Below are 25,255 nucleotides of genomic sequence, written 5' to 3'. Positions count from 1 at the left end.
GGTCGACGGAGTCGGAGGAGGATGACCACCAGGGGTCGCTAAGTTTGGCGCCCTCACCCATGTGCGATTCATGGGGGCGGCCATTTTGGTCGACGATGACCACGAGCGACCAGCAGGGGTTCTCAGCATCGACCTCAGCTGCCTGCAGTGACGTTCACGGACCAACGGTGGCGTCGATCACCCTGGACCGGGCTAAGCCTCACAGGCTTGATTGTTCGATGATGGATATCCAGCTTGCCTGAGCCCCGAAGATGGTCGCCACCGCAGAATGTGTCAGGATCCCCTGCACTACCGTCTCATCAGGGTCAACCGGCCTGTGAGTCCGTGGGAGAACAGCTGGACGCCGTTTTGGGGAGAACGCCACCGCAAGTGCCTACTCCGGTGTCACCGCCGGTATTGAGGAGGTCACAACGACGGTGCGGTCCTCCAGACCGTCTGAACTTATAATCTGCTGACATTTTAGTCTGTTTTCGTACCCCGCCGGCCTTTGTTCTCAAAGGAGGGGTGAATGTGGTGAACCATCGTTGGTTCCCACTGGATAGTACTGAGCCAGGGCTGGCCAGCACTACAGGAATGTATATAGGTTACTGTGGGATTGTACTAATGTTGCTGTTGGGTTAGGGTGGGATTGATACACCTGTGTTTGTTACTGTTGTGGCACATCCCAGTCGGGCTCCGCCTCCTGGGAGAGGTATAAGACTCCCTGCTCGGACGGGACCCTTTCAGTCTGGGATAGTGTGTTAAAGTTCTGATAGTTCCATTGTTAGTTAATAAAAGCCTTCTTTTACCGAAGCTTCGAGCCTCGTGTCCAATTGATGCGCATCAGGGGTATAAACTAGGTTGCTGTAGAGAAGCTAGAAGCAGTCTTTCTAATGATCAGGAATGGCACATATTTAGTTAGAAGTTATTAGTATTCTGATCATAGGTGCACAACTTGGGCTGCCCGCAAAAAGGGTATAAAAAAAGGAGAGCATCACAAGGGTCTTTGTACTTGCCAAGACATAGTATTAATCTCAGGGCACTTGCTAAGTGAGTTCTTGCCAGGAGAGAAAGTTAGGAGGTAGTCATGGGGCACTTGCTATGAAATTAGCATCTGCGAAAGACAAAGCCAGTCATAGTTTTAGCATTGCTGTAAGAATCCAGAAGTGAGTAAATTGTCAGAGGCTGGGGACTGCCATAAGAATCCAGAAGTACTATAATTGGGATTTGTCATAAGAAATCCAGAACAGAATTAGAATCCAATTTTCGATGTTTTATTGTCATAAAAGTGATCAATCTTTGTCAAGAAGCTGCTTTCAGCTTGAGAGAGCCAGGGAGAGAGAGAGATGCGTTCAGCAAGTAACCATGAAACATGCAACTACAGCAGTTCAGGTAGACTGGGAAATTAGTGTTGAAGTCAGAAACTGAAAAGGGGCTTTTTGTAGTTAATTTGACTACAGTAAAACCTCAAAGAACATTGTGAGTCAAGACACCAGCTTCAAGGAATCAACAGAAGACTCCATGGTTCCACAGAAAAGACAGTGCATTGTGCAATGCCTCGACTAGTAGGATGTTCAGTATTAATCTTCATTGTCCTGTAAACTTTGCTAGTTTGCATTCTAAATGAGTTATTGTCCATTTGTGCCGGTGAAGTTATTCCCCGACAGGAATTTTCTAATTCTGGATTTAGTCGAGAGTAAAATTCCCAACAATAGAATGCAATAAAGCCAGCATTTATTGCCCATCCTTAACTTGCTTCAAGAAAAGGGTGGTCAGACACGTTCTTGAACCACTGCAGAAAGCATGCAGTCCAACAACATTTTAAAAAAATCATTAACTTATCAGTCTCATGTGTGAATTATGGGCCCTTAAACATGACACTTCATAGAATCATAGAATCCCTACAATGCAGGAGGCCGCCATATGGCTGATCGAGCCTGCCACCAACAACAATCCCACCCAGGCCCTATCCCCATAACCCCATATATTTACCCTGCTAGTCCCCCTGACATTAAGGGGCAATTTAGCATGGCCAATCCACCTAACCCGCACATCTTTGGACAGTGGGAGGAAACTGGAGCACCCAGAGGAAACCCATTCAGACACAAGGAGAACATGCAGACTCCGCACAGACAGTGACCCAAGGCAGGAATAGAACCCAGTGTCCCTGGCGCTTTGAGGCAGCAATGCCAACCACTGTGCCACTATGCCACCCACTGGAGGGCTGTCAGAGCCTGTGGTTCTAAATGCTAGCAAATGTCACCTCCCTCAGGATGAGTTGAGGAAAGCAAAATAAAAGTAAAAATTAAAAATTAAAATAAATCCAGGTGTTCAAAGATTTGCGGTGACTTTTACAGTGGACCTCAACTAAATAAATTACAAATTTGTTAACAAAAACTAATTGTGTGATGCAGGCTATTTGCTACACCAGTTTCCATTGTTTAAATTGGCTTCTGCTTCCTCATTCCAGTTTAATAGGCTGCTCAATACAGAAGCAGGTCGTAGTTGACCAGAGTGTGATCATTGTCGGCTACACCTCGATTTGAGGACAATGTCCACTCAGGGCCACAATGTTCTGCCCCGGGGCTTTCATGTGACTGAACAGGCCAATTATCGACTGGCAGAACTATGGGTACATGGGGAGGGTATCCTAGGAGGAAGTGGGATCTTGAGTGCAGTGTTTTCTCCCTTTCCTTCTCTGCTGCTGGTTAGCTTCATCATTAGGACAATCAGAATTTAACAGCTAAGGGTTATAGCTGTGGGGGCGGGGGAGATTAATGAGTCAGGTTGACTGACCAAACTCTGTGCTGCAAGAACATCAAAGCTGACTGAGCAGAAACAATGCAGTGAGAACATCATAGGTCAGTCAACAATTTACTGCAGCTGAGTGGACTGAAATGCAATAGAAATCATAGAAACCCTACAGTACAGAAAGAGCCATTCGGCCCATCGAGTCTGCACCGACCACAATCCCACCCATATCCCTACATATTTTACCCGCTAATCCCCGCATCCCAGGACATTAAGGGGCAATTTTAGCATGGCCAATCAACCTAACCCGCACATCTTTGGACTGTGGGAGGAAACTGGAGCACCCGGAGGAAACCCACGCAGACACGAGGAGAATGTGCAAACTCCACACAGACAGTGACCCAAGCCGGGAATCGAACCCAGGTCCCTGGAGCTGTGAAGCAGCAGTGCTAACCACTGTGCTACCGCGCCGTCAATAGCTGTGAGTTACCTGTGAATCTGAGGAAAGCACTGAATTGAAGAGAGATCATATATATTCAGGGAGTTTTATTTACTTGCTTATTTTTACTTATTCATTCATGGAATGTGGACATTGCTAGCAATGGCAGCGTTAATTGCCCTTGTGAAGGTGATGGTGAGCCACCTTCTCGAACTGTTGCATTCCATGTCGGGAACATGCTCATACATCCCTGCTAGGGAATTTTACAATTTTGACCAACAGTGATGTAGGGGCAGCAATATATTTCCAAGTCAGAATGGCGTATGGATTGGAGTGGAACTTGGAGGTGGTGCTTTTTCAATTACATCTAGGCTATAAGGTACAGAAACAGGTCAATTGGCCCAACCAGTATGTGCTGGTATTTGTGCTCCTCCCATCTTTCCTCATATAAGTCAATCATTGTAACCTCTACTCTTTTCTCCCTCATATGCTTGTCTAGGTTCCCTTCAGTTGCATTCTGCACTCCCTGTGGTAGCAAGTTCCACATTCTCACGAGTCTTTGGGGACAGAAGTTTCTCCTGATTTCTCTCTTGGATTTCTTGATGGCTACCTTATATTGATAGACTCTAGTTGCACTTTCCCACAAAAAGAAACACTCTCAGTATCCAAATTATCAAAACTTTTCATAACTTTAAACACTCCAATTAAGTCGCCGCTGAGACTTCTTTCTCGAAGATCAAAGGTACCCAGGCTGACCATCCTTTGCTGATATATATATATCTGACACATTTCTTATTGTAAACCTCTGCACCCTCCCCAATTCCCCTCTATTATTTTTAACATATGGCAAACAGAACTGCAAACAGTACTCTACATGTGGTATAACGAAGGTTTAGCATAACTTTCCTACATTTTAAATCTATCCCTAAAAGCTCGTGCTTAGTTTGTTACTTTATGGCCTCGGGCTAATCTGTGGCACCAACTAAATGAAGTGGGGGTGGGGGGGGGGGGCTTGGCTTAAATCACCCTAACCTTGACTGAGAGCAGCAGAGGTGAGACCACAGAGGCAAGTGGACCCGGATGATTGAGTCTCGGGCTCGCTAATGAAATTAAAATTAGATTTAAATTTTATTTAAATAATTTATTCAGCCTCGCGCCGGAAATGGGTGTGAGGCTGATTGCACCAGATATCTGGTGCCGGTAAAATCGCGAGAGGTGAGAAATCGGGCACAAAGCTGATTTTTCGATTCTTGCATGATCTTACTGACTCACACCACCTATCAGCCGGCAGGGCGCAATGGTAAGATCGCTCCCAAAGTGTGGAACCACCCCATGGTAGGAAAGGCTTCAAGGCAGAGACATTTTGGGAGTTAGCTACAGCCATGCAGGTGCTGTTCATTCTAAATTAATAAGGTTTAATAATTTGTGTTCACTACCGAAGCCTGAAAGTGCATCTTTACACACGGTGAGAGTTGCACCTTCCAAATAATGTGTAACATTCCTATTCTTGCTACCAAAATGTACGACCAGGCAGTTGTTTGTGTCAAATTCTGTTTGCCCAATTTGCAATTTTATTAATGTCATCCTGTGTTGCAGTCCTCCTCAGTATTGAATATCCCTCCAATTAGGTTTCATCTGCAAATTTAGTTCTGGAGTTTAGTGGCCCTGGGGAAGCCAAACTGAGCAGTGGTACGTAGGGTGTTAATGAGAGTGGTGTTAGGGAGTCTAGGAAGAGTTGTGTGTGTGAAATCCGATCACAGAGTTGGGGGAAAGAGTTGAGAAGAGGACTGAGTCAACATAATGTGCAGCAGAGCAGCATCACAGCAAACTGAAATGCAAGGTAGGGGTAAAAACAAACAGAAGTTCCAGTTGCAGAAAAGAATAAATATTGAGCTGTTGTCTTTCATTCAAGTTGTTTAAATGGGTTATTAAAATAGCATAATTTAAGAAATGTTATACTTTGTGAACACTGGGCATCTAGCAAGGAGAAGATGAATACTGCTTTTCAATTAATTGAACCACACTGGCACAGCAGTGAGACCGAACAGCAGAAAAGGCCCTAAATTCACCTTGGTTCCGATGAATTAGTAATATCCAAATTCCCACAAATTTTAGAGGGTTGAATAACAGAGGTACATTTTTTCCCCTCATGACAAACTAAAAAAAAGTGGATGAGAAAGATAATGCTGGAAATTTCCGACCTCACCCGTGGCTGGAATTCTCCACTTCCGCTTCTTTTAATGAAGTTGTGGCTGAGTGCCAAATTCTCCATTTGCGCTGGCAATGGTGTGACATGGAAGAATTCAGACCGATTTATTTTTTACATTATATTTTCAGCAAGTAATTGAAAAGGTGCCACACAGGAGGTTGTTCATAAAGGTTAAAGAGGATAGAATCTGGGTGATGGTAGGTAGCTGAATTAAGACTGGTTTTAAGGTAGGAGTTACTCAGCAAGTTTGATTCAAAAAGTAATGTCCGTTGTGCATATCAATGATTTGGATCACAGGGTTTGGAAAAAGACCAAACTTATAAATGTTGCAAAAACAGGAAGCGTGGGTATTAATTCTGAGCATCAGCAGAAGCTGAAATGGAATATCGATTGGGTGGTTGAATAAGCAAAATAGATAGAAGCCAATGGGCAACATTTTCATAAAATCCCTACAGTGCATAAGGAAGACATTTGGCCCATCGAGTCTGCACCAACCACAATCCCAACCAGGTCCTATCCCCATAACCCCATGCATTTACCCCAGCTGGTCCCCCTGACACTTCAGCATGACCAATCCACCTAACCCGCACATCTTTGGACTGTGGGAGGAAACCAGAGCACCCAGAGGAAACCCACGCAGACACGGGGGGGATGTGCAAACTCCACGCAGACAGTAACTCAAGCCAGGCATTAAACCCTGGCACTGTGAGGCAGCAGTGCTAACCACTGTGCCACCGTGCTGCCCTTTCTAGCTCCTTCCGCCAGCATGATTCTTTCGTCCCACTGATGGTGACCGGCCCCCATCCTCCACTACCCATGCGTTCTACAGCAACGGAAGGTGCTGGACATGCAAAACCCCATAGATATTGGCAGGATCAGAAGATCCGACTGCTGGCCAATGGCGAGTGCCTCCAACACCAGAAAATGTATGTGTGTGTGGGGGGGAAATCATGTTCATAAAAGGTCAAACATTTCTGTATAGAAATTGAATAATAAACTTTGAACAGGAAAAGACTAGGGAATGGAAAAAAACAGAGGAAATTTGAGATCCATGCGAACAAAAAATAGAATGGATTTCTATCACTTCCCAGGATCTTAAAGGCCAAACTATTTCACAGGCAATAAGGCACATTGTGAAGCATGGTCACGAATGTTACTTAAAGAAATGCCACAACCAAACTGTGCACGGCAAGATTTCACAAGCAGCAATGCGATTTAATGGCCAGATAATATGCTTTTGATGGTGCTGACTGAATTTATGCATTATATACAGCACAATGTTGAATGTCTCATTTGAAAATTATGGCATACCCAATTATGCAGCATTGAAACGTCAGCTTAGTTTGTGCATTTAAATGTCAGGAGAGGGGCTTAAACACACATGGTTATAACTCAGAATGCTATCCACTGAACAAAGACTTTAAACATGGCATATCAGGCAGGTTAGAGCATGAACAGACAATGGAATACCGAGGAACAAGCATGGAGTTTGAATCAAGGTGGACACAGACTAAGGAAGCAACAATACAATCAAGGACATTGGAGAGGAAAGGGAGGTTGGAGATTGTGTGGTAGTTTGCAAAAACAGAAGGGTCAAGACTGTGTTTTGTTTGAGGAGGGATTGATGACTGCAGGTTTGAAAGAATGGGAACAGCAATGAGGAGAATTATATCATCAGCTGGCATGGGCACCAGGGAAACAATGTAAGACAAAAAGAAATGTTAATGGGACGTGTCAAGAAACAAAAATGGATGTGCCTGGAGCAAGTATAAATGTGAGAAGCAGAATCTTCACAAACTACCATCATGTAAAAAAAAATAGAAGCAGTGGCTATCATCTGAAGTTGTTGAACTCAAAGTTGAGTTCCAACACCTACTTTTTTACCTCCTCTCTTCTTCTCACCCTCCTGGCCCCCAAACACTCTTTCTTTCCTGCCTTTTGTCATTTAATCATTCCTGCATCTCATCCTATCACAGACCTATCCTTTTGTTCTTTCGTCCCCTCCCTCCGTCCTTTCTCTCAGCTGCTATATCTCTAAGCACGCTCAGTTCTGACCAAAGTTTACTAACCTGAAACGTTATCTGATTCATTCACCACCAATGCTGCCAGACCTGCTAAATACTTCTGGCATTTTCTGAGATCATGGAGTAATTTGATAGAGGGGATTATAATTTGGAAAGGATCAGGTAGATATAAAGAACAGACATAACCAGACTGGATCCAGTTATTGAATAGTCTAAGAACAAGGGAAGGTAGAAATGAGATTAAATGTAGCTTTTTAAAATTCATTCATGAGATATGGGCGTTGCTGGCTGGCCAGCATTTATTGCCCATCCCTAGTTGCTCTTGACAAGGTGTTAGAGAGCATTTATACTCAGAGGATTGCAATGCAGTGAAATGCACAATCAGAGCTTTTGATTGAATCAGAAACCATGTCAATGTAATTTTTTAAATTCATTCATGGGCCACGGGCATCGTTGGCTGACCAGCATTTATTGCTCATCCTTAGTTGCCCTGCTCAGAGGACAGTTGAGAGTCAACCACATTGCTGTGGTTCTGGATTCATATGTAGGCCAGACCAGGTAAAGACGGCAGATTTCTTTCCCTTAAGGATATTAGTGAACCAGATGGGTTTTTCTAACAATCAACAATAATTTCATGGTCATCAGTAGATTCTTAATTCCAGACTTTTTTTTATTGAATTCAAATTCCACCATCTGCCATGGCCCCAGGTCCCCAGAACATTAGCTGAGTACTTGGATTAGCAATCTGGCAATGATATCACAAGACCATTGTCTCCCCTAACATGTAAGAGTTGATTAGATAGGTGGTTGAAAGAAAACAGGTATGAAGACATAGAACAACAGGGTAGGGACATGTCGTTAGCAACATTGCTCATGTGAAGTAAAAGCACTAACGAAGGCTGTACTCTCAAAGAATCTATGGGTGATAACGGCTAAGTAATTATTACTTTCTGGTCAAGACTGCAGGTCACAACTTCTCCCAATTTGATGGTCCAAGTTTTTTTGCTTAGGTATTCTGGAGCAACCAACAAGTCATTTTGAAATCTGTCCATACAGATAGTACAAATGAGCATTTTTAGTTATGCAATGCCCCAGTGTTGGCTTTTTCCAAAAAATAATTCCACTTTCAAAGGTGCCACCTGCAAAAGTCTTTCACATCAGTGTGACCATCATAAACAAAGAATAGGCAGCAAATCAGATTTTCTGGAACCTTGCTTTCCTGCGATTAAAGTTCATATAGATGCTCAAATTCATATTCAGTTTTGATGAACTGTAACTGACCTGAACTATTAACTCTGTTTCTTCCTCCACAGATGTTCCCTGACTTTCAAGACTGTCTTTCCCTTTTTCTCCACCAGCCTCGCAAATACTATTTGTTACTTTTACAAATCACTCTACCTAACACTCACTGAATTGATACAAACAATGAGTTGCACTCTAAATATAGCATACACAATTGGTGGAATTTAATCCCCACTCTTGAGGTGAATTTGGAAGCAGAGCACATCATGTAAATGGGGAGGGGGTAGCGGGGTGAACTGGGTGAGAACCCGTCACCCTCCCAACCCTGCTTCAATTAAGAGGGGGGAGCAGCTGACAGCAGCATACATGCCCTTGCCTCCAAACCTCTTCCTCCCTCACCCACGTCATCTACCTTGTGACTCCCATTATGCCATCACTCGCCTTTGGTCTGGGTCCCTCACTAATGCTGCGATTCTTTTGATATATTACCAACAGTCACCACTGCTCCTCCAGGGCCACTGCCCTCAATGAAAAGCTGAAGCCTCTGTAGCTCTCAGGGAGGGAGCGGTGCGGGGGGGGGGATTTATGACCCCAGGGTCCTTGATCCAAGGGAAAGTCCAGTGCTGGCCACTTATATACCTGACTGGGAACTTCATTTGGCAGACCTTCCTCAGAAGAGGTTAGGTGGACTCCTACCATATCTCTTTTACTGCATATCTTTTTCAGGCACACCATGGGCCCAGGTGGTGGGAGGTTCCCTATTTGGTAATAGTCACACCCATGGTAATCTTGTTGCCACGCTTAGCAACTCCCTCCAACTCTCACAGGAGTCTGCCTCACTGGTTTCTTTTCCCTAGAAAGTCACAGTTAGTTGCCTGGTTATAGGTAAAATGCAGCCAGGGGTCCTGAAAATGGCCAAGGCAGGATTGCCCCAAGCTTTCCCATCTATCATTGGGAACCACCACCCCTCCCGGCTCTGCCGTAATGACAGATTGCAGTCCTGTCTGTGACCATCTGGTTTTAAAGCTGATGGTAAAGTGATGCTGGGCCACCACTGACTTTCAGCTTTATAGGTCCAAACACCAAAGGTGGCACAATGATAAGCATTGCTACCTCACAGCGCAAGGGACCCAGGTTTGATTCCCTGCTTGGGTCACTGTCTGTGCGGAGTCTGAATGTTCTCCCCGTGTCTGATGCTCTGGTTTCCTCCCACAGTCTGAAAGCTGGTTCGGCGCATTGGCCAAGCTGAATTCTCCCTCATTGTATGCCGGAGTGTGGTGACATGGGGATTTTCACAGCAACTTCACTGCAGTATTAATATAAGCCTACTTGAGACACTAATAAAAATAAATAAAAACAAATGGATACTTCATATCATCACAGAAACAGGAATCTCCTTGCAGCTGCTTCCATTCCATGATTGTAACTATTTCTGAAAATGTGATCAATATCCTCTTTGTGTGCTTGAATGTGTTTTTCAGTGAAGTTGCAGTGTGGAATGAAAACAAGGCAATTCCTGGAGGTGATGCTTCCTTTTTTTTCAGAAAATTACAAGCAATTGGTTTCTTCGCAATTTCAAATCACACCAAACACAAAAACCTAAATTAGGAGCTCTGGGCTCACACTACACTCGAAATAGACAAATACCAAAATATGTGAAGAATGCTTTTTACCAGATTAGAAAAATGTGGACGGCATGGTGGCACAGTGTTGCCAGCCTCGGGTGACTGGCTGTGTGGAGTTTGCACGTTCTCCCCTTGCCTACGTGGGTTTCCTCCGGGTGCTGTGGTTTCCTCCCACAGTCTGAAGGACATGCTGGTTAGGTACATTGGCCATGCTAAGTTCTCCCTCCGTGTACTCAAACAGGCGCCAGAGTGTGCTGACTAGGGGATTTTCACAGTAACTTGTGACTAATAAATAAACTTTAAAGTTTTACTTTAAAAATGTGGTGACTCTATTTTACAGATATAGAGTACAGAAGCTGCATTTTCATCTCCTCATAGGTCCCTTTACCTCTGATTTCTCTCATTGTTTTCCAATGTTTAGTGGTAACACATCATCTTAATCTCTGAAATCACGAAGCATTCAAGGACAAAAACAAAAAAAAGCTGGGAAAACTCAGCAGGTCTGGCAACACCTGTGGAAAGAGAAACAGAGTTAACATTTCGAGTTGAAGAAGAATCAAATGGATGCTGCCAGACCTGCTGAGTTTTTCCAGCATTTGCTGTTTTCTATTAGATTTCCAGCATCTGCAATAATTTGCTTTTATATGAGTTCAAAAATCTTGCTCTTTGATAGTAATTGTCAAAAGGTTAACCGTCATTGAACAGGACTGCGGCCACAATTTTATCACCATTTACACTTGTGGGATTTTTCCATCCCGCTGCAGTGAACAGATATTTGGCTGGGCACTAAATTCTTTGATCTTGCTGCCATAGGAACATGGTGTGAATGGCTAGTAAGATCATGCCCAGAATGTGTTTAAAACAAAAGTCAAGGAGTTATGTGTAACACCATAAATATCTGGCATTAAGACACAGCCTAGTGAACAGTGAAGTGTTTAGCAGGCCTATTCAAAGTGTCTACCAAAGGTAATCAATTCTAATTTATTTGCGAAGTATTGTTCTTTCATCTAAGCTCCACAATCAAAAATCACTGACAGGTTGATGTTGAGTTGGTGACATTGATGGAAGTTTGACAAGTAGAACCATGGGACAGGGCTATCACAGCCAAAAAAAGTTATACAACAGTAATGAATCAGTCTTTGCAAACTTCTGATGCGTTGAAATACTTGCAATGCTTGGGACAACACTGACCTTGGATTTCGGTGGAGCTCGAATGTACCATTTACAATCGACTGCCTCCGTGGGACTGGCTTTGCCCTCCTGCACGACTTGCTTTGATTCGATGATCCCCTCGGGTCCTCCCATTTCAAACTCACACACTGAGTTAGACAAAACAAAGCATCAAACGGGGAATATACATGGCATTATCAGTCTGATCAAAAACGAGTCTTGTTCATAGTAAATGCTTATCTCATGTGTTTACAGTTGTACTAACCTGGCAATGGTTTCAGGGCACCAAGATGTGCAAATTCAGGATCTTTAAAGATAAAAAAAAAGGTTTACGGTAAAAATCCAACCAAAATTTGGATTGATTTTAATTTAAGAAACTGCTAATTCTGCTGAAGCATAAAATGTTACACAATGTTAGAAAGCATATACACATTTTTCAGGATGCTAATGTATATTTTGAAAGATAATACTATAGCAATTGTTAAAGGCTAAAGTGTCCTCAAGGCAAGTGCTTCAAAGGATTAAAGGAAGATTGTGACTGATCATTTCTGCATGAGGTGGACTTGCTTATTCTGCAGGAAACTACAACTATATATATTCATTAGCCCTGTGATCAAATACAACAGCAAGTTAGGTTAGCATATAAATACTAAAGCAAAACTTTCGTTAATATTTGCTGATGCTGAGCTGGATCGCAACAGCAGGATTTAACACTGCTTCACCTCCTCTTCAAGCTGAACTTATTTCTGCAGCTTGTTTCCATGGACATGACACTTGCACATCATAGTTTTCTCCAAACATGCAGTATTTCGTATTAAAATTAATGAATTCTGTTTAATCGCAACCACTTTTTCTGTTGAGTGACCTGAACTTGGAGAACTAATAACATATCTGTGTGTCACTGTGTTCAACAAATAAATGAGTTTGCTCTATAAATAATCCCAGGGGGCAACCTTGCCTTCTTGCCCCACTGGTCGATGGACAGGGTGAGCGGTAAGTTCGCGAGAGAGCTGAGAAGATGGGTTCGTGCCCGATTTTTCATCTCTCACGATCTTACTGGCACCAGATATCCAGGGAGATCAGCCTCGTGCCCTTCAAATTGTAAAATTTAATTGCGATGTTAAACGGCATTTAAATATTACAAGTGAGCCCGGGGCGTTATTGGCTGGGCTCACTTCCCTCTGTGGCCTCAGCGGTGAAGGTTCACTCCGGCGTGGATCATGTATGGTTCCCATCAATAGGACCTGAGGCCATTAAGGCCCCCCTGGGAGGTTGGCAGCACAGGGGGGTTCCCCTTGGGCAGTAACAGCCTGGCACTGCCCACTAGGCAACCTGGCACTGCCAGCCTGGCACCCTGGCAATGCCCACCAGACACCGGGCAGTGCCAAGGGATGGGGGGGGGCGAGGCCAGATTGGGCAGGCTGTTCAGGGGGGAACCACCGTCACTCTGCAATAGCTGGATTTGGCCATGATTGGTCTGTGTGCGGGTGGGGTAGTGATCAGCCATGAAGGCCAGTTAAAGCTGGGGGAGGCAGTGTCAGATCTCTGTGCTTACAGAGCACAGAGATCTACACATGCATAATAGCACCCACTGCTGCTATCAGCCAGCTTTTGGGTGATCTAGGCCCCGCCCACTCACCCTGCTGGCGAGAAACCGGTTTGGCCTTTTTTTTGACAGAGTCAAATTCAATGTTTAATTCGCCCAAAAAACGGTGTGGATTTGTCCTGTTTTGACACCCGTTTGGCACTTAGAATTTTTTTGGTAAGATCATCCCCAAGGCCCCTCACCCGTATTACCATTCAAGTTATGATTTTAAGCAACCATGTTGAAAATTAAATATTTATGGTGTGTACAACAGCCATTATTAAAAAGCTACATATTTCAACATTTGCCGAGGTTTACTCGGAATAACGATTTGTTTAACAGCTCCTCGACAGGGTTGGTGTGCAGCACTCTGCTGTGGGACAGTCTGTGAGATTTATGATGCTACTGCTTCTTAGTCTATTCCCTCACGTGTGACTGGAGCTCTGCAAGGAGGCATCAGTGTCCCTGCAGTGACAATCATTTGCTCAATTCCCTTAACAAACAGTGTCTGACATCCCAATTGACTTAGCTTTCTTAAACACTAGCAGAGCAAAGCAAAATGATTACCCCAATTGCATCTGTGATCTTTATGTTACCACATGCTTGTAATTGATTTGATGTATCAGATATAAAAAGTAAACACTAAGGAGCCTAGTACACAGTTGAATCAAACAGAGCCTTTGCTATTGTAGCATCCACAAGGGGGAAGATGGAGGAAACATACAAAGACTACGGAGAACTCTCCAATTTCAGAATAGTCAAAAGAAGGGAGTGATAGAAGCCTGTTGTAACCGTATTAGCAAAATAACGTAAAAACACAAACTGATGGGGCTAATCTCAAATAAAAATAGAAAATTCTGGAAGTACTCAGCATCTTCTGCTTGACCTGCTAAGTAATTCTAGAATTTTCTGTTCTTATTTCAAGTTTTTGAATATTTTAAAGCAGAGTTGTATAGATTCTTGGTTAACAAGGGGGTGAAAGGTTATCAGGGGTTGGCAAGAATGGAGTTAAGGATACAATCCGATCAGCCATACTCTTATTGAATGGTGGAGCAGGCTCGAGGGGCCAAGTGGCCTACTCCTACTCCTAGTTTGTATGTTTTAGCTCCCACAGCATTCTGCTTTTTGCCTAAGGTGAATCTCAAATTGTTTCTGACTATTATAGTATCCCAAGGTTAGATTGTCACTTCAAAATCCCTTGCACCTGTTTGTTATTCTTATGTATTTACATTTAAATAAGATTTAAGCATTTCATTTACTGTATTATTAAACCAATGAAGAAATCTTTTGAGCTACAAGGGCTGAAACTATGAAGAATCTTATTTGCAGTTGGGTGGAGGTACCCCCTTGGATTTGTACTAACAAACCAATCTAAGGATTCTGCTCACAATTAAAATCAAACAGGTTTTGGCATATTTGGGGGTGATTCTCCTGTTGCACTCTAAGTGCTCCCGCCAATGGGAAACCCACAGTGTTTCCCAGTGGGGTTAGCAGTGCCTATAAGATGGGATTCACCCACCTTTAGTATTAGAAAATATGCATTGTGCAAAACACGGCAGGCAGCCCAGCCTCACAGAGATGTTGAACTGAAAGCTGATTGAGATCACCAAGCTAAAAGTGAACTCCTCTTTTCCCAGGTCTAGAAGGGGCAGTGTAGCCACAAGACCCCATCCTGACAAGAATCCCACTTTGGCCATCACGCCAAAGATGTGCGTGTTAGATTGGTTGGCCATGCTAAATTGCCCCTTAATGTCCCGGAACGCATAGGTTAGAGGGTTTAATAGGGTAAATATGTGGGGTTCTGGGGATAGGACCTGGGTGGGATTGTTGTCGGTGCAGGCTTGTTGGGCCAAATAGTCTCCTTCTGCATTGTAGGGATTTTATAATTCTACGATTCAACTGGCCAGCAATGATACTGTCTTCAGCTAGCAGAGGTGAATTGCCCCCTTTTTAATTCCTCTTATTGTTCAAGTGTTTGCAGGCACCCATAGCATTTACTTGGAAGCTCCATGAACTTCATGATCTTCCGGACCTGGTTCCCAGCAACAAAACCCGAAGCAACGTCTAGGGTATCCCTTAGTATCACACAAATCTGTGAGGAGTCTATGTCTTCGTTCCTAGCTTGTCAATGTGGTCTGTTACATCATCAGCTCTGGGCTTGTGCACTTTTCATCTGTATGACAGTGCTGACAGGAATAGGCCCTTGCCAGGAGTGTGCATGCACTCCATGTAATTTTGAACAGTTAAGTTTGCAGTTATTTAAGTCATCCACTGAACTATTTCTAAAGTGTTCCTAGATGAACAAATGATCATTGTACAGTAATTTTCAAAGGAATATTAAACTTGTTTTGGACATTGCTAGTACCAGTCCTCTTGATTGCCAGTCCATCCATCAACTTAAATGTTCAGTCCCTTCACCACGACCATACTGTGACTGCATTGTGTCCCATATACAAAATTTTTAAAAATTCTTTCATGGGATGTGGGTGTCAATAGCAAGATCAGCATTTGCTGTCCTGTTAAGAGTCAACCACACATTGCTCTGTGTCTGGATTCACATATAGGCCAGACCAGGAAAGGACGGCAGATTTCCTTTCCTAAAGGTTACCAATAAACCAGATGGGTTTTTACGCAATGGTCTCATGATCATCCTTAGGCTTTTAATTCCAGGTTCACCATCTGCCATGGTGGGATTCGAATGCAGGTCCCCAGAGCAGTAGCGTGGGCCTCTGGATTACTAGTCTATTGGCAATACCTCTACACCACCACCTCCTCTCAAGATGTTTTGTCACAATTCGCAATAGCTTCTGTGACACCACTTTCACTCTGCAACTTCCGTTACCTAGCAGAGTGTAACAGTTTCATGGGGATCCTCCAAACTACTTTCCATGAACACGGTATCCTGACTTGGTCATATCTTGCTCTTCCTTCACTGGTGCTGAGTCAAGATCTTGGAAATCCCTATCTAATTGCACTGATGAGAATGGACTGCAGTAGCTCAAGTAGAAGGCTCACTGCTACCCTCTGAGAGGCAACTCGGGATTGGTAAAACATGCTGATCTGGCTTGCAATCTCATATCCCTGAAATGAATATAAATAAACAGCTTTATAAAGACCTTGTCGGCAAAAATGTGTATTCCCATTATGCATCTATGCGTATGCAAGCATATAAAGGGAAGCAAAGGTGACTTCATTCCAACTGGAATAAATTAAAAGATTTTTTTTTTAACCCAAGTGACCTTATTTTCACAACATTGTGAAATGTGGAATATTATTTCACAGAAATGTCCTCCCACACACCCAAAAATTGTAACATGCTAATAGCTACACTTTAGAAGTTTATAAATAGATATTTCACAGAATAGATGACAAAGGTTGTCAAAATACATTTCAGTTTGAATTCTGAGAGATGTCAAAAAAAAGTCTCCATACTTCGGTGCCTGTAAAGGATATTATAAAAATGGGGTTTACATGATCTTGATTCAATTTGTAGTCAGCAGGAAAGGTAAAACTTGCATTTCTATTACAACTTCTTGAGTCCTCGGGATATATTCATATCTAATTAATTGCATGTTGAAGTGTTGACTTGGCAAGCAATCGGGCAACAGTGACTTTTGTGTCCATTTTATCCAGCAACAAGGCCTTGGCTTAATGTTTCATTGCTTCCCCAACTGTATGTCATTCATACAATCAAAGGAAATATGAGTAGAGGTTGGCCATTTGGCCCATCGAGCCTGTTCAGCCATTCTATAAGATCATGGCTGATCTGATTGTGGCCTTCGCTCCACTTTGCTGCTTGTGTCTCTCCATATTTCATCGAAACGATTGTCCAAAAAATGCGCTCTGGCTGTAGAATGTGACTTGAATCCATGAGCTTCAGACTCTCAGAAACAGGCAAGCTACCAGCTGAGCAAGGCTGAAACTGACGGAACAAGTTGATAGCATAAAAATAAATGTTGACTGTAATTAAGAAGTGATCACATAATAATGGGCCACAAGGGCTGTCAAAATGTTAAATAAAAATGTCACATAAAAAGAATGAAGGTTGAGTCTAAACTGTTGTGTTAGAATGCTATATACAAAGGCTGGGATTTTTGGCCTCCCACACCCCCAGCATGTTTCTGGCGGTGGAGGTGGCTCACCACTGGTCCCACCAATGTCTATGCTGTTTTGTGTGGCTCACTCGTCCAGTTGCCAGGAAAATCCCACCAAAATTTTCATATCACATGGAACCTATTCAATTCTGCGCGAGGTGAACTGCAAAGCAAACCAACCAAAATAGGACCATAAATCTTAAAGTTCTAAGTCATGTGATTATATTTATTTTTCAGATCATTCTTAGACAATGGGTGGGATTTAACGGCCTCACTCAACCCAAGACCGGAAAATCCTGCCCGAGGTCAACGGACATTCCATTGTCCGCCCCTTACCCGCCCTGATTCCGTGGTGGGCGGGGTGAATTCTGACGAATATGTTATTTTTCTCATTAAAATTGCAATTGTTTTTTTATTGACATTGACAGATCAAGAGCAGCCGGGACCTCTGAATCTAATGCATTATATGTGTATAAATGAGAGAGCCTCATATAATAATGACAGGTTTGCTCATTAAGTATTTTAGTAGTGTGCTGACTGTGTGACTCATTGGAGTAGTTGAGGCTCAGACCATTATTGGAATTAAAGGAAAACTGGATGTTCAAAGCAGAAAATGATACCAGGCTATGGTGAGAATGGAGCAGTTGGATTAGTTGTTGATTACTCAGCAAGGTGTCTGCACAGAAACAATGGCTGAATGACCTTCATTTGTGCTGTAATTACAAATAGTTCTAGGATCTCAATGATAGAGGAGAGAGAAGAGCGGGTTCTGAATACCAACAGCAATGCCCATATGGTACCACCATTTTTTTTCTCACTATAAGTAAATTGGGACACAATGCTTGATTGGTCATTTAAGTCCAATGAAGAGATGTTGGCCGGAATTTTCCAGCTGTTTGCGCCCCACCACCACTGCAAGCGAGGATGGAGAATTTGGTGCACAGCCAAATCTCCGTTCACCACAGCGGGATCAGAGAGTCCCTCTGGTGTGATCAGCCAAAAAATTCAGGCCATTGCCTTTTGATTCAACTCTCCCTGCAGCACAGAGCTTTTGCTACCAAATAAACCTGTTGGACTTTAACCTGGTGTTGTTAAACTTCTTACTGCACAGAACTCAGTCAGACATTAAGATGCTAAAATATTGCTCAGGAACATGATGGGGAGGGCTGCTCTTTCAAATCAAAGTAGGAGATATCATATGGCAAGGTGCTGGATCAGAGAATTGCTAATGTCTCAGGGATATACAATAATGTGATAGATGGGCCTCAGATTTCAGCAACCAACAATGCTTGGGGAAATAAAGAAGAAATAATTTATTTTGCACCTTTCACAACCTCCAGAAATCCCAAAGTACTTGACAGCCTTTGACGTACATTTGAAGTATAGTCACTGATATAATGTAGGGAATGTGATAGCTAATTTCTACACAGCAAGCTCCCACAAGCAGCAATATGATGATGACCAGATAATGTTTTATTTTTCTGTGAGGTGGATTGAGGGATAAACATTGGCAGAGACACGGGGGAACACGTCTCATACTCTACTTCAAAATAGCACCAATCACTGCATCTTTTACATCCACCTTCAAAAGTAATGAAGGCCTCAGTTCAACACCTCATCTGAAAGACAGTGGGGGGGATTTTCCGGCTGCTATCGCCCCAAGATGGGAAAATCCCATCTGAGGTCAATGGATTTGCATGGTCCTCCCCCCACACCCCCTCATCCCCTGCTTGTTTTGATTCTGCCCAGCATGTCTGATAGTGCAGCACTCCACAGGAGTGTCAACCTAGATTTCTGTGGTCAAACCTCTGAATGGAACTTGAAACCACAACCCTCTGCCTCAAAGTTGAGGATTCCTCTCACTGGGCCAGGGCTGACACAATATATGCACAAGTCACAACCACGAACAGTTTGATTCAAGGTAAAAGAATAATGGCTCTCGTTGGTTTCACTAATTTGTTGTTTTTTTGCTTCCATCCTGTCTTGTAAAGTGCAAACTTGTGCGTAATTGATTTCAACAAGCACCAGCTGTTCCCTGGTACTTTGCATAATACTTCAACCAGTGAGTCTGGGAAGTGAGTGTCAAAAGGCTATAAAATCATTTAGGTATCACGCCCAAGCCAAACACTATCCTTATTAGCAGTCCACACATGTTCGTTTCCAGCAGGAATTGAAGAGATGAAAGGTTTTGAGGCTGATTTTTCCTCGGAAAGCTGAGGTTAGCTGCAAATCCCCATTAATGTCATTGGCTGAGCATGAGTACCTTAGCACAGAGGAGAGATCAGCCAGAATATTTTTGCTTTGCATGGTGCCATACCAAAATATCCAATAATCAATGAATAGCAGGACTTTCTTCATTCTTTATTGAATAGATTAGATTTTTACAAATGTGGAAAAAGGAAAATGTCTTGGCTACTTAAACTTTTTACTTTGATGGGTCGATCTGAACACAATACAAACTGTTGCAATGTTTTGGGTGTGTACCTGGTCAATGAAATACAGTTTGAAGAATTGGTTGCAATAGCCTGTGCATATAACCTGAGGGGCCCTAATTTTCAGATATTAAAATGAATCTTAAGAAGATCAAACATGTTACTTTAACATTTTGAAAGGGTTTACCCATATGGCCTGCAAGCAATTTTGTTTACATGTGCATTATGATACTGCAATTAAATTAAATTCAACTTACAAAGAGCACAAAAGTACACAAGCCAATCAGAATGTTATCTTTGTTGGCCCTCAGGATGTAAAGCCAGCCAATATAACCTGAACAGATATTAAGTTATTTATGTTTGCATGTGACAACATGGTCCATATATTGGAGATCTAAGGTATGTCCGGACATTATTGTAGAATAATTTTCATTCATCAGAGGATCCAGCTCAGCAGACAATACAGTTACCAGAAGCTTCCAAACCAAAGAGGCTGCATTCAGATTGACAGCTTAGTTGAGCATCACTAATAGACAAAATTTAAGGAGGGAGTTTAAATCTTGGCAGACTGGAATAGAGAGTGACACAGGGAATCTTTCCTATGGTTTTTTAGAGGGAGACTTCAAGCTGCGGGAAGAACATAACAGGTTAGATATCCTCCTTATAATAGTGAGCCCGGAGATTTCTCGACCTTGTGATCACGCCTTCTGCCTACCAGTTCCAGTCCATGCTATTTTCGTAGTCGGGTGGCAGGGATAGGTTGGAGTTAAGGCCATGACTGCCCAAGCTGGCCCCAGGCTGAAACGGAGGTGGGTGGATGTAAAAGTTGGCCTGTTAGAGGTCCTGCCTTTGTTCACTGGGACATCATCCCAGTTCTGTACATGCATATTTGGTATTCTAGACCTCACCCATCAACCCCTCACTTCATACCCAACATAATTCTTTACTACCTTCACCTCCAACACACCCCTCCATACTCGCTGAATGATCGGTTAATCGACAGAAAGATCAAATCATACAGTACAATTGACAGAGTAAAATTTGAATGTTAATACTGTACAATGCTGAAGCGCACTTTATCCATTAAATAGGTTAATTAAATACTTTTAGACACTTTCCTCTTTCATAATGCTGATCAATATAATAGTTACTTCCCTTTTCTAAACAAAGCTTCATAATTAATAATTGCATTAAAACACAATTAGTTTATCACAGAGCATTACAAGATGACATATGGGCAGAGATGAATAGTTCTTATGATAACTGAGGACATGTGTCAAAGGAGACTGAGACTCTCTGGGCAGGTCACCACAGTCATCAGTGCATTCATTAGTACAGACCTCTGCAGCATCTTGCCGATGGCTGCACACCAGTGCATCACCCAGCTGACAAATGCCCTCTTCAACAAGGCTGGATAACACATTAGATTCACAATGATAGGGAATCGCAAGCTCAGAAGGGAGACAGACTAGTTAAGTGCATGTACCCTCCAATAGCTTCCTGCAAAAGTCTCAGAAAACATTCTATCGTGTTGTTTGATTTGATTTGAGTTAGTATTGTCACGTGTCTTAGTATACACTGAAAAGTATTGTTTCTTGTGCGCTACACAAAGCGTACTGTACATAGGGGAGGAAAGGAGAGAGTGCAAAATGGAGTGTTACAGTCATAGCTAGGGTGTAGAGAAAGATCAACTTAATGCAAGGTAGGTCCATTCAAAAGTCTGATGGCAGCAGGGAAGAAGCTGTTCTTGAATCGGTTGATACGTGTCGTCAGACTTTTGTATCTTTTTCCTGACCAAAGAAGATGGAAGAGAGTATGTTCAGGGTGTGTGGTGTCCTTAATTATGCTGGCTGCTTTTCCAAGGCAGCGGGAAGTGCAGACAGTGTCAGTGGGTGGGAGGCTGGCTTGAGTGATGGACTGGGCTTCATTCACGACCCTTTGTAGTTTCTTGCAGTCTTGGACAGAGCAGGAGCCATACCAAGCTGTGATACAACCTGAAAGAATGCTTTCTATGGTGCATCTGAGGGTGTTGGAGAGAGTTGTGGCTGACATGCCAAATTTCCTTCTTGTTCCAAAGAATGTGGTTTGTCTGCTAAGTCTTCATCCTATGATGCCTCGCAGCAGCCTGCTTTTGGCTAAAGTATACAATTACTTTAGAAATACAGCTAAAAATATATTTTAAAGTCCAAAATACATGTTGAATCTCTTACTGCGTTCATACTGTTTTCATGTAAACAGTTCCCCTATTAGGCTGAGAGTCTGATCTGAGGTCATTTCACTCAGTGCTGGTCATTTTATTAGTTTCCTAAATCCCTGATTATTTGAAATTTATGTAGCCTGCTATGAATTTCTCCAAGCTTAATGGTAAAAATTGGGTGGCATGGACAAGTTGGGCCGAAGGGTCTGTTTCCATGCTGTAAACCTCTATGACTCGGAGTTCAATATGGCTCCGCAGAAGGGTCATGTTGGTCTTGAAACATTAATTATGGTGGCCTGTTGGACCTATTGGGAGGTGTGCACTTTGAGGACAGTGAGGTCCTGGAAGGGAATAATTCGAGGAGGGGGGAGGGAGGGGAGAGCAGAAATAAGAAGTGAAACAGGAGGAGGGCCTGTAGTCAGAGAGCTGATGCTCAGCAGGTGAATTCCTCCCTCTGGGAAGCAGCTCCCTTTCCTCTTCTTTGTGGGTGCCAGGCCTCCAGCTGTCTTGTGTCAGCTCAGGTCCCTATAGTGCATTGGCAGGCTTTGGCTCAAACTCTCTCCCTCAGGGTGACCAGAAGCCTCAGTGATGGATGCCTTGGGTGACTGAAATCCACCTATACTCCTGCCCCTACTGGGTCCAATTGGACAGGAACCCTGTTTCTGCATCAATGAAGAGCTAGCCTCCATGAAAATCTGAGCTTCAGACTCTGTTTTTGATCACAAAAACAGTCCTTGCTCTTGTACCTGTTACCAATGGAACAATCAAGCTCCAGGCGTGCAAAAGCAGCAATCTCATCAAGCAAAGTCAGTAGCCAATCATATTGAAGCATTCTTATAGACATCAAAGCAGATGTAAAATGTTAAGAGTGATTATCCATCATTCTTAATTAAACTTCATACAGAACAAAACAACTAATAGTGGCATACATTTGGGATTATGATAGAAGCTGAAATATCACACAAACATTTAGGAAATATGGCCAATCGCACAAGAAAATGTCCCAACGCCATCACACCCTTGCACAATATTTTGGCCGACAGGCATGCGTGTAGGTCAGAAATCTGTACACCAACAATCAAGAAGCCAACTTCATTCAAAGCAATTTACTGGGATTTTACACTACTTGTCTGCTTTTATGATTGGTGGGCGGGCTGAATGACAAGGTGGCCTTTATGTTGAAGCTGCAACCGCTATTCCAGGCGGGATGAAAGTCAGAGCACAAATAAAACTGACAAATGCGTCTGGGGACTGAGGTCTATGTATGATTGTGTTGCCTAGACACTCATGGCATAGCTTTTCCACGACTATTTATTTTTTACATTTTAACAGCTCCCTCAGGCAGCTCCGCAGTAGCTGTTCCCCTGAAGGAGCACAATGGAAGTGCTAGCTCGCACGATCCCTTTCCTCATTGCCTGCCCTGCTCTCACCCCCTCCTCCAGCAGCACTCAGCCTTTCACAGAGCACATTTTACACTGGGTGGCCACTAAGTGAACATATGTTGTAAAAACATGCATTTATTTGTATCAAAATGGGGAAAGTTGACAGGTCACAAATTGAAAATTACCTTTTCGTAAAAAAGAAATACATGCGTTTATATGGTATTTTTCATGACCACCCAATGTCATGAAGTGCTTTACAACCAATTAAGTACTTTTGAAGTGTAGTCACTTGTAAAGTAGGAAACACAATGGCCAATATGTTCAGAGCAACTCCCTACAATCAACAATGTAAAAAACATCAAGTAGTCTGTTTTTGTGGTGACTGAGCAATAAATATTGGACAGGACACTACGATAACTCCGCTGCTTTTCTTCAATATATTGCCGTGGAGACCTTTTTTATCTGCCTAAACATAAAGATGAGGCTTTGGTTTAATAGCTCATCATTAATAGCTGTGGGCGGGACTTTTCTCCGACTCCATGTTTCGCAGCGGCAAGAGGCAGTGTGCACTCGCTGGAGGCGAGATCTTATGGTCCCGCTGTTGTCAATGGGGTTTCCCATTGAAAGCACTTCGTAAGACCGTGTTGGCATGAACGACAGCAAGATTTCAGTGAGTACCTCCAGCAATGTAGTATTCCCTGCACCTGATTGTCAGCCTTGAAATTTTTACTCAAGCCCTGATGACTCATGAGCAAGAGTGATACCAACAGAACCACAGCTGACACTTGGAGGGTGAGAAATGTTTTTCAATAATAATGATGAACCCAGTACATCATTAAATCCCAGCCATACCTCATTCAAAAGGTATAGCTTTTTAATGTTCTTTTTGTACAGTGAGACTAACAATATAAAAAGGATGGAAAAGCTTGACAGTTACAAAGTCATTATTAGCACAAAATGCAGGGGGCTCTCATTAAATAAAAATGACATTTTAACTTATTCACCCAGATTTTGCTCTACTGTTGATGGTGAGGCTTGATGTGGAGATGCCGGCGTTGGACTGGGGTAAACACAGTAAGAAGTCTCACAACACCAGGTTAAAGTCCAACAGGTTTATTTGGTAGCAAAAGCCACTAGCTTTCAGAGCGCTTGCTGCTCGTTCGTCAGGTGAGGTTGTCAGTGCTCATTGTCATTATTGCATGACACCAACTGCAACTTCTGGCATTTGCAAATGCTCATTTAAACACAAAAATCTGAAAGTTGCTGTCAATGAATGTTGCTCCTCCAAAACGAATCCACTGTTTCGCACTTTGCTGATGGAATCTGTATATCAGTCAATGCCAAGATTTGAAGTCAAACTAATTGTCCACTATTATCACAAATAATTAATCATTGTTCAATCAAAAGTAGCTGAGTTGTTAAGGTCAAAGTAATTTATGATAACTGGTGAAAATCTCTCTGGCCCTGAAAAATGAATTTTACAAGTGTGGGCTGGCATTCCCTCAGCAAAAAATCAACTTGTACTTTTAAGCTTTTGTGCATTTGTACTTTAGTTTCTCCCTTAATCCTGTATGCATGTCTAAATCTTTATTTTTCTTCCGGTATAATGATTTTAAATATATTTTTAATTTCATATGATGGGTTGATCAACCTCCCTGCTGCTTGCCCTGTTCACGTACACACAGTAGAGGGCATTGGATTCAAACTGAGGCTGGAAAAGAGGAAATCCAGTCTTTTTAAGTTAGCAAAAACTTTGTGGACTGCTTTTATTAAAGTGGAAGGTGAGCACCATGTCTTCACTGCCGAACGCAAAATCTGGGCCACGACTTAATTTCACAATAATTTCATTACAGTGTGAATGTAAGCCTATTTGTGACTAATAAATAAACTTTAATTCAAACAAACTTCTTCTCAACGGTCAGAAATCCACATTATGTTTTTTTCTCCTCCCAGAAAGTGTGTACAATGACTGGAATTTATTCAGGAACCTTTGCATATTGCCAAAGGAGGGAGATACTGAATCTCTGAACAGTTAAAAACTCTTGATGGTGCTGGATTTAATAGCAAGGAAACCTGCCACAGCCAGTTATCAAGTCCCTGTTGATCAACACTGACACATCCTATGT

General features: G+C 42.7%; 1 protein-coding gene across 1 annotated transcript in view; it reads right to left on the bottom strand.

Annotated features, from left to right (window-relative positions):
• The window catches only part of neto1l (neuropilin (NRP) and tolloid (TLL)-like 1, like), a 247,050-nt gene that overhangs the window by 82,179 nt on the left and 139,616 nt on the right, over window positions 1–25,255 (bottom strand). The window contains exons 5-6 of the mRNA XM_078217144.1: window positions 11,705–11,746; window positions 11,461–11,588 (exon numbers count right to left, since the gene is read on the bottom strand). Coding sequence (XP_078073270.1) covers window positions 11,461–11,588; window positions 11,705–11,746 — 170 coding nt within the window. The remainder of the gene's footprint in view (window positions 1–11,460; window positions 11,589–11,704; window positions 11,747–25,255) is intronic.

Source organism: Mustelus asterias, chromosome 7 (assembly GCF_964213995.1).
Source record: "Mustelus asterias chromosome 7, sMusAst1.hap1.1, whole genome shotgun sequence".
Taxonomy (NCBI): Eukaryota; Metazoa; Chordata; class Chondrichthyes; order Carcharhiniformes; family Triakidae; genus Mustelus; species Mustelus asterias.
The sequence above is the reverse complement of the archived record's forward strand: the minus strand, read 5'-3'. Positions and strand labels throughout refer to the sequence as shown.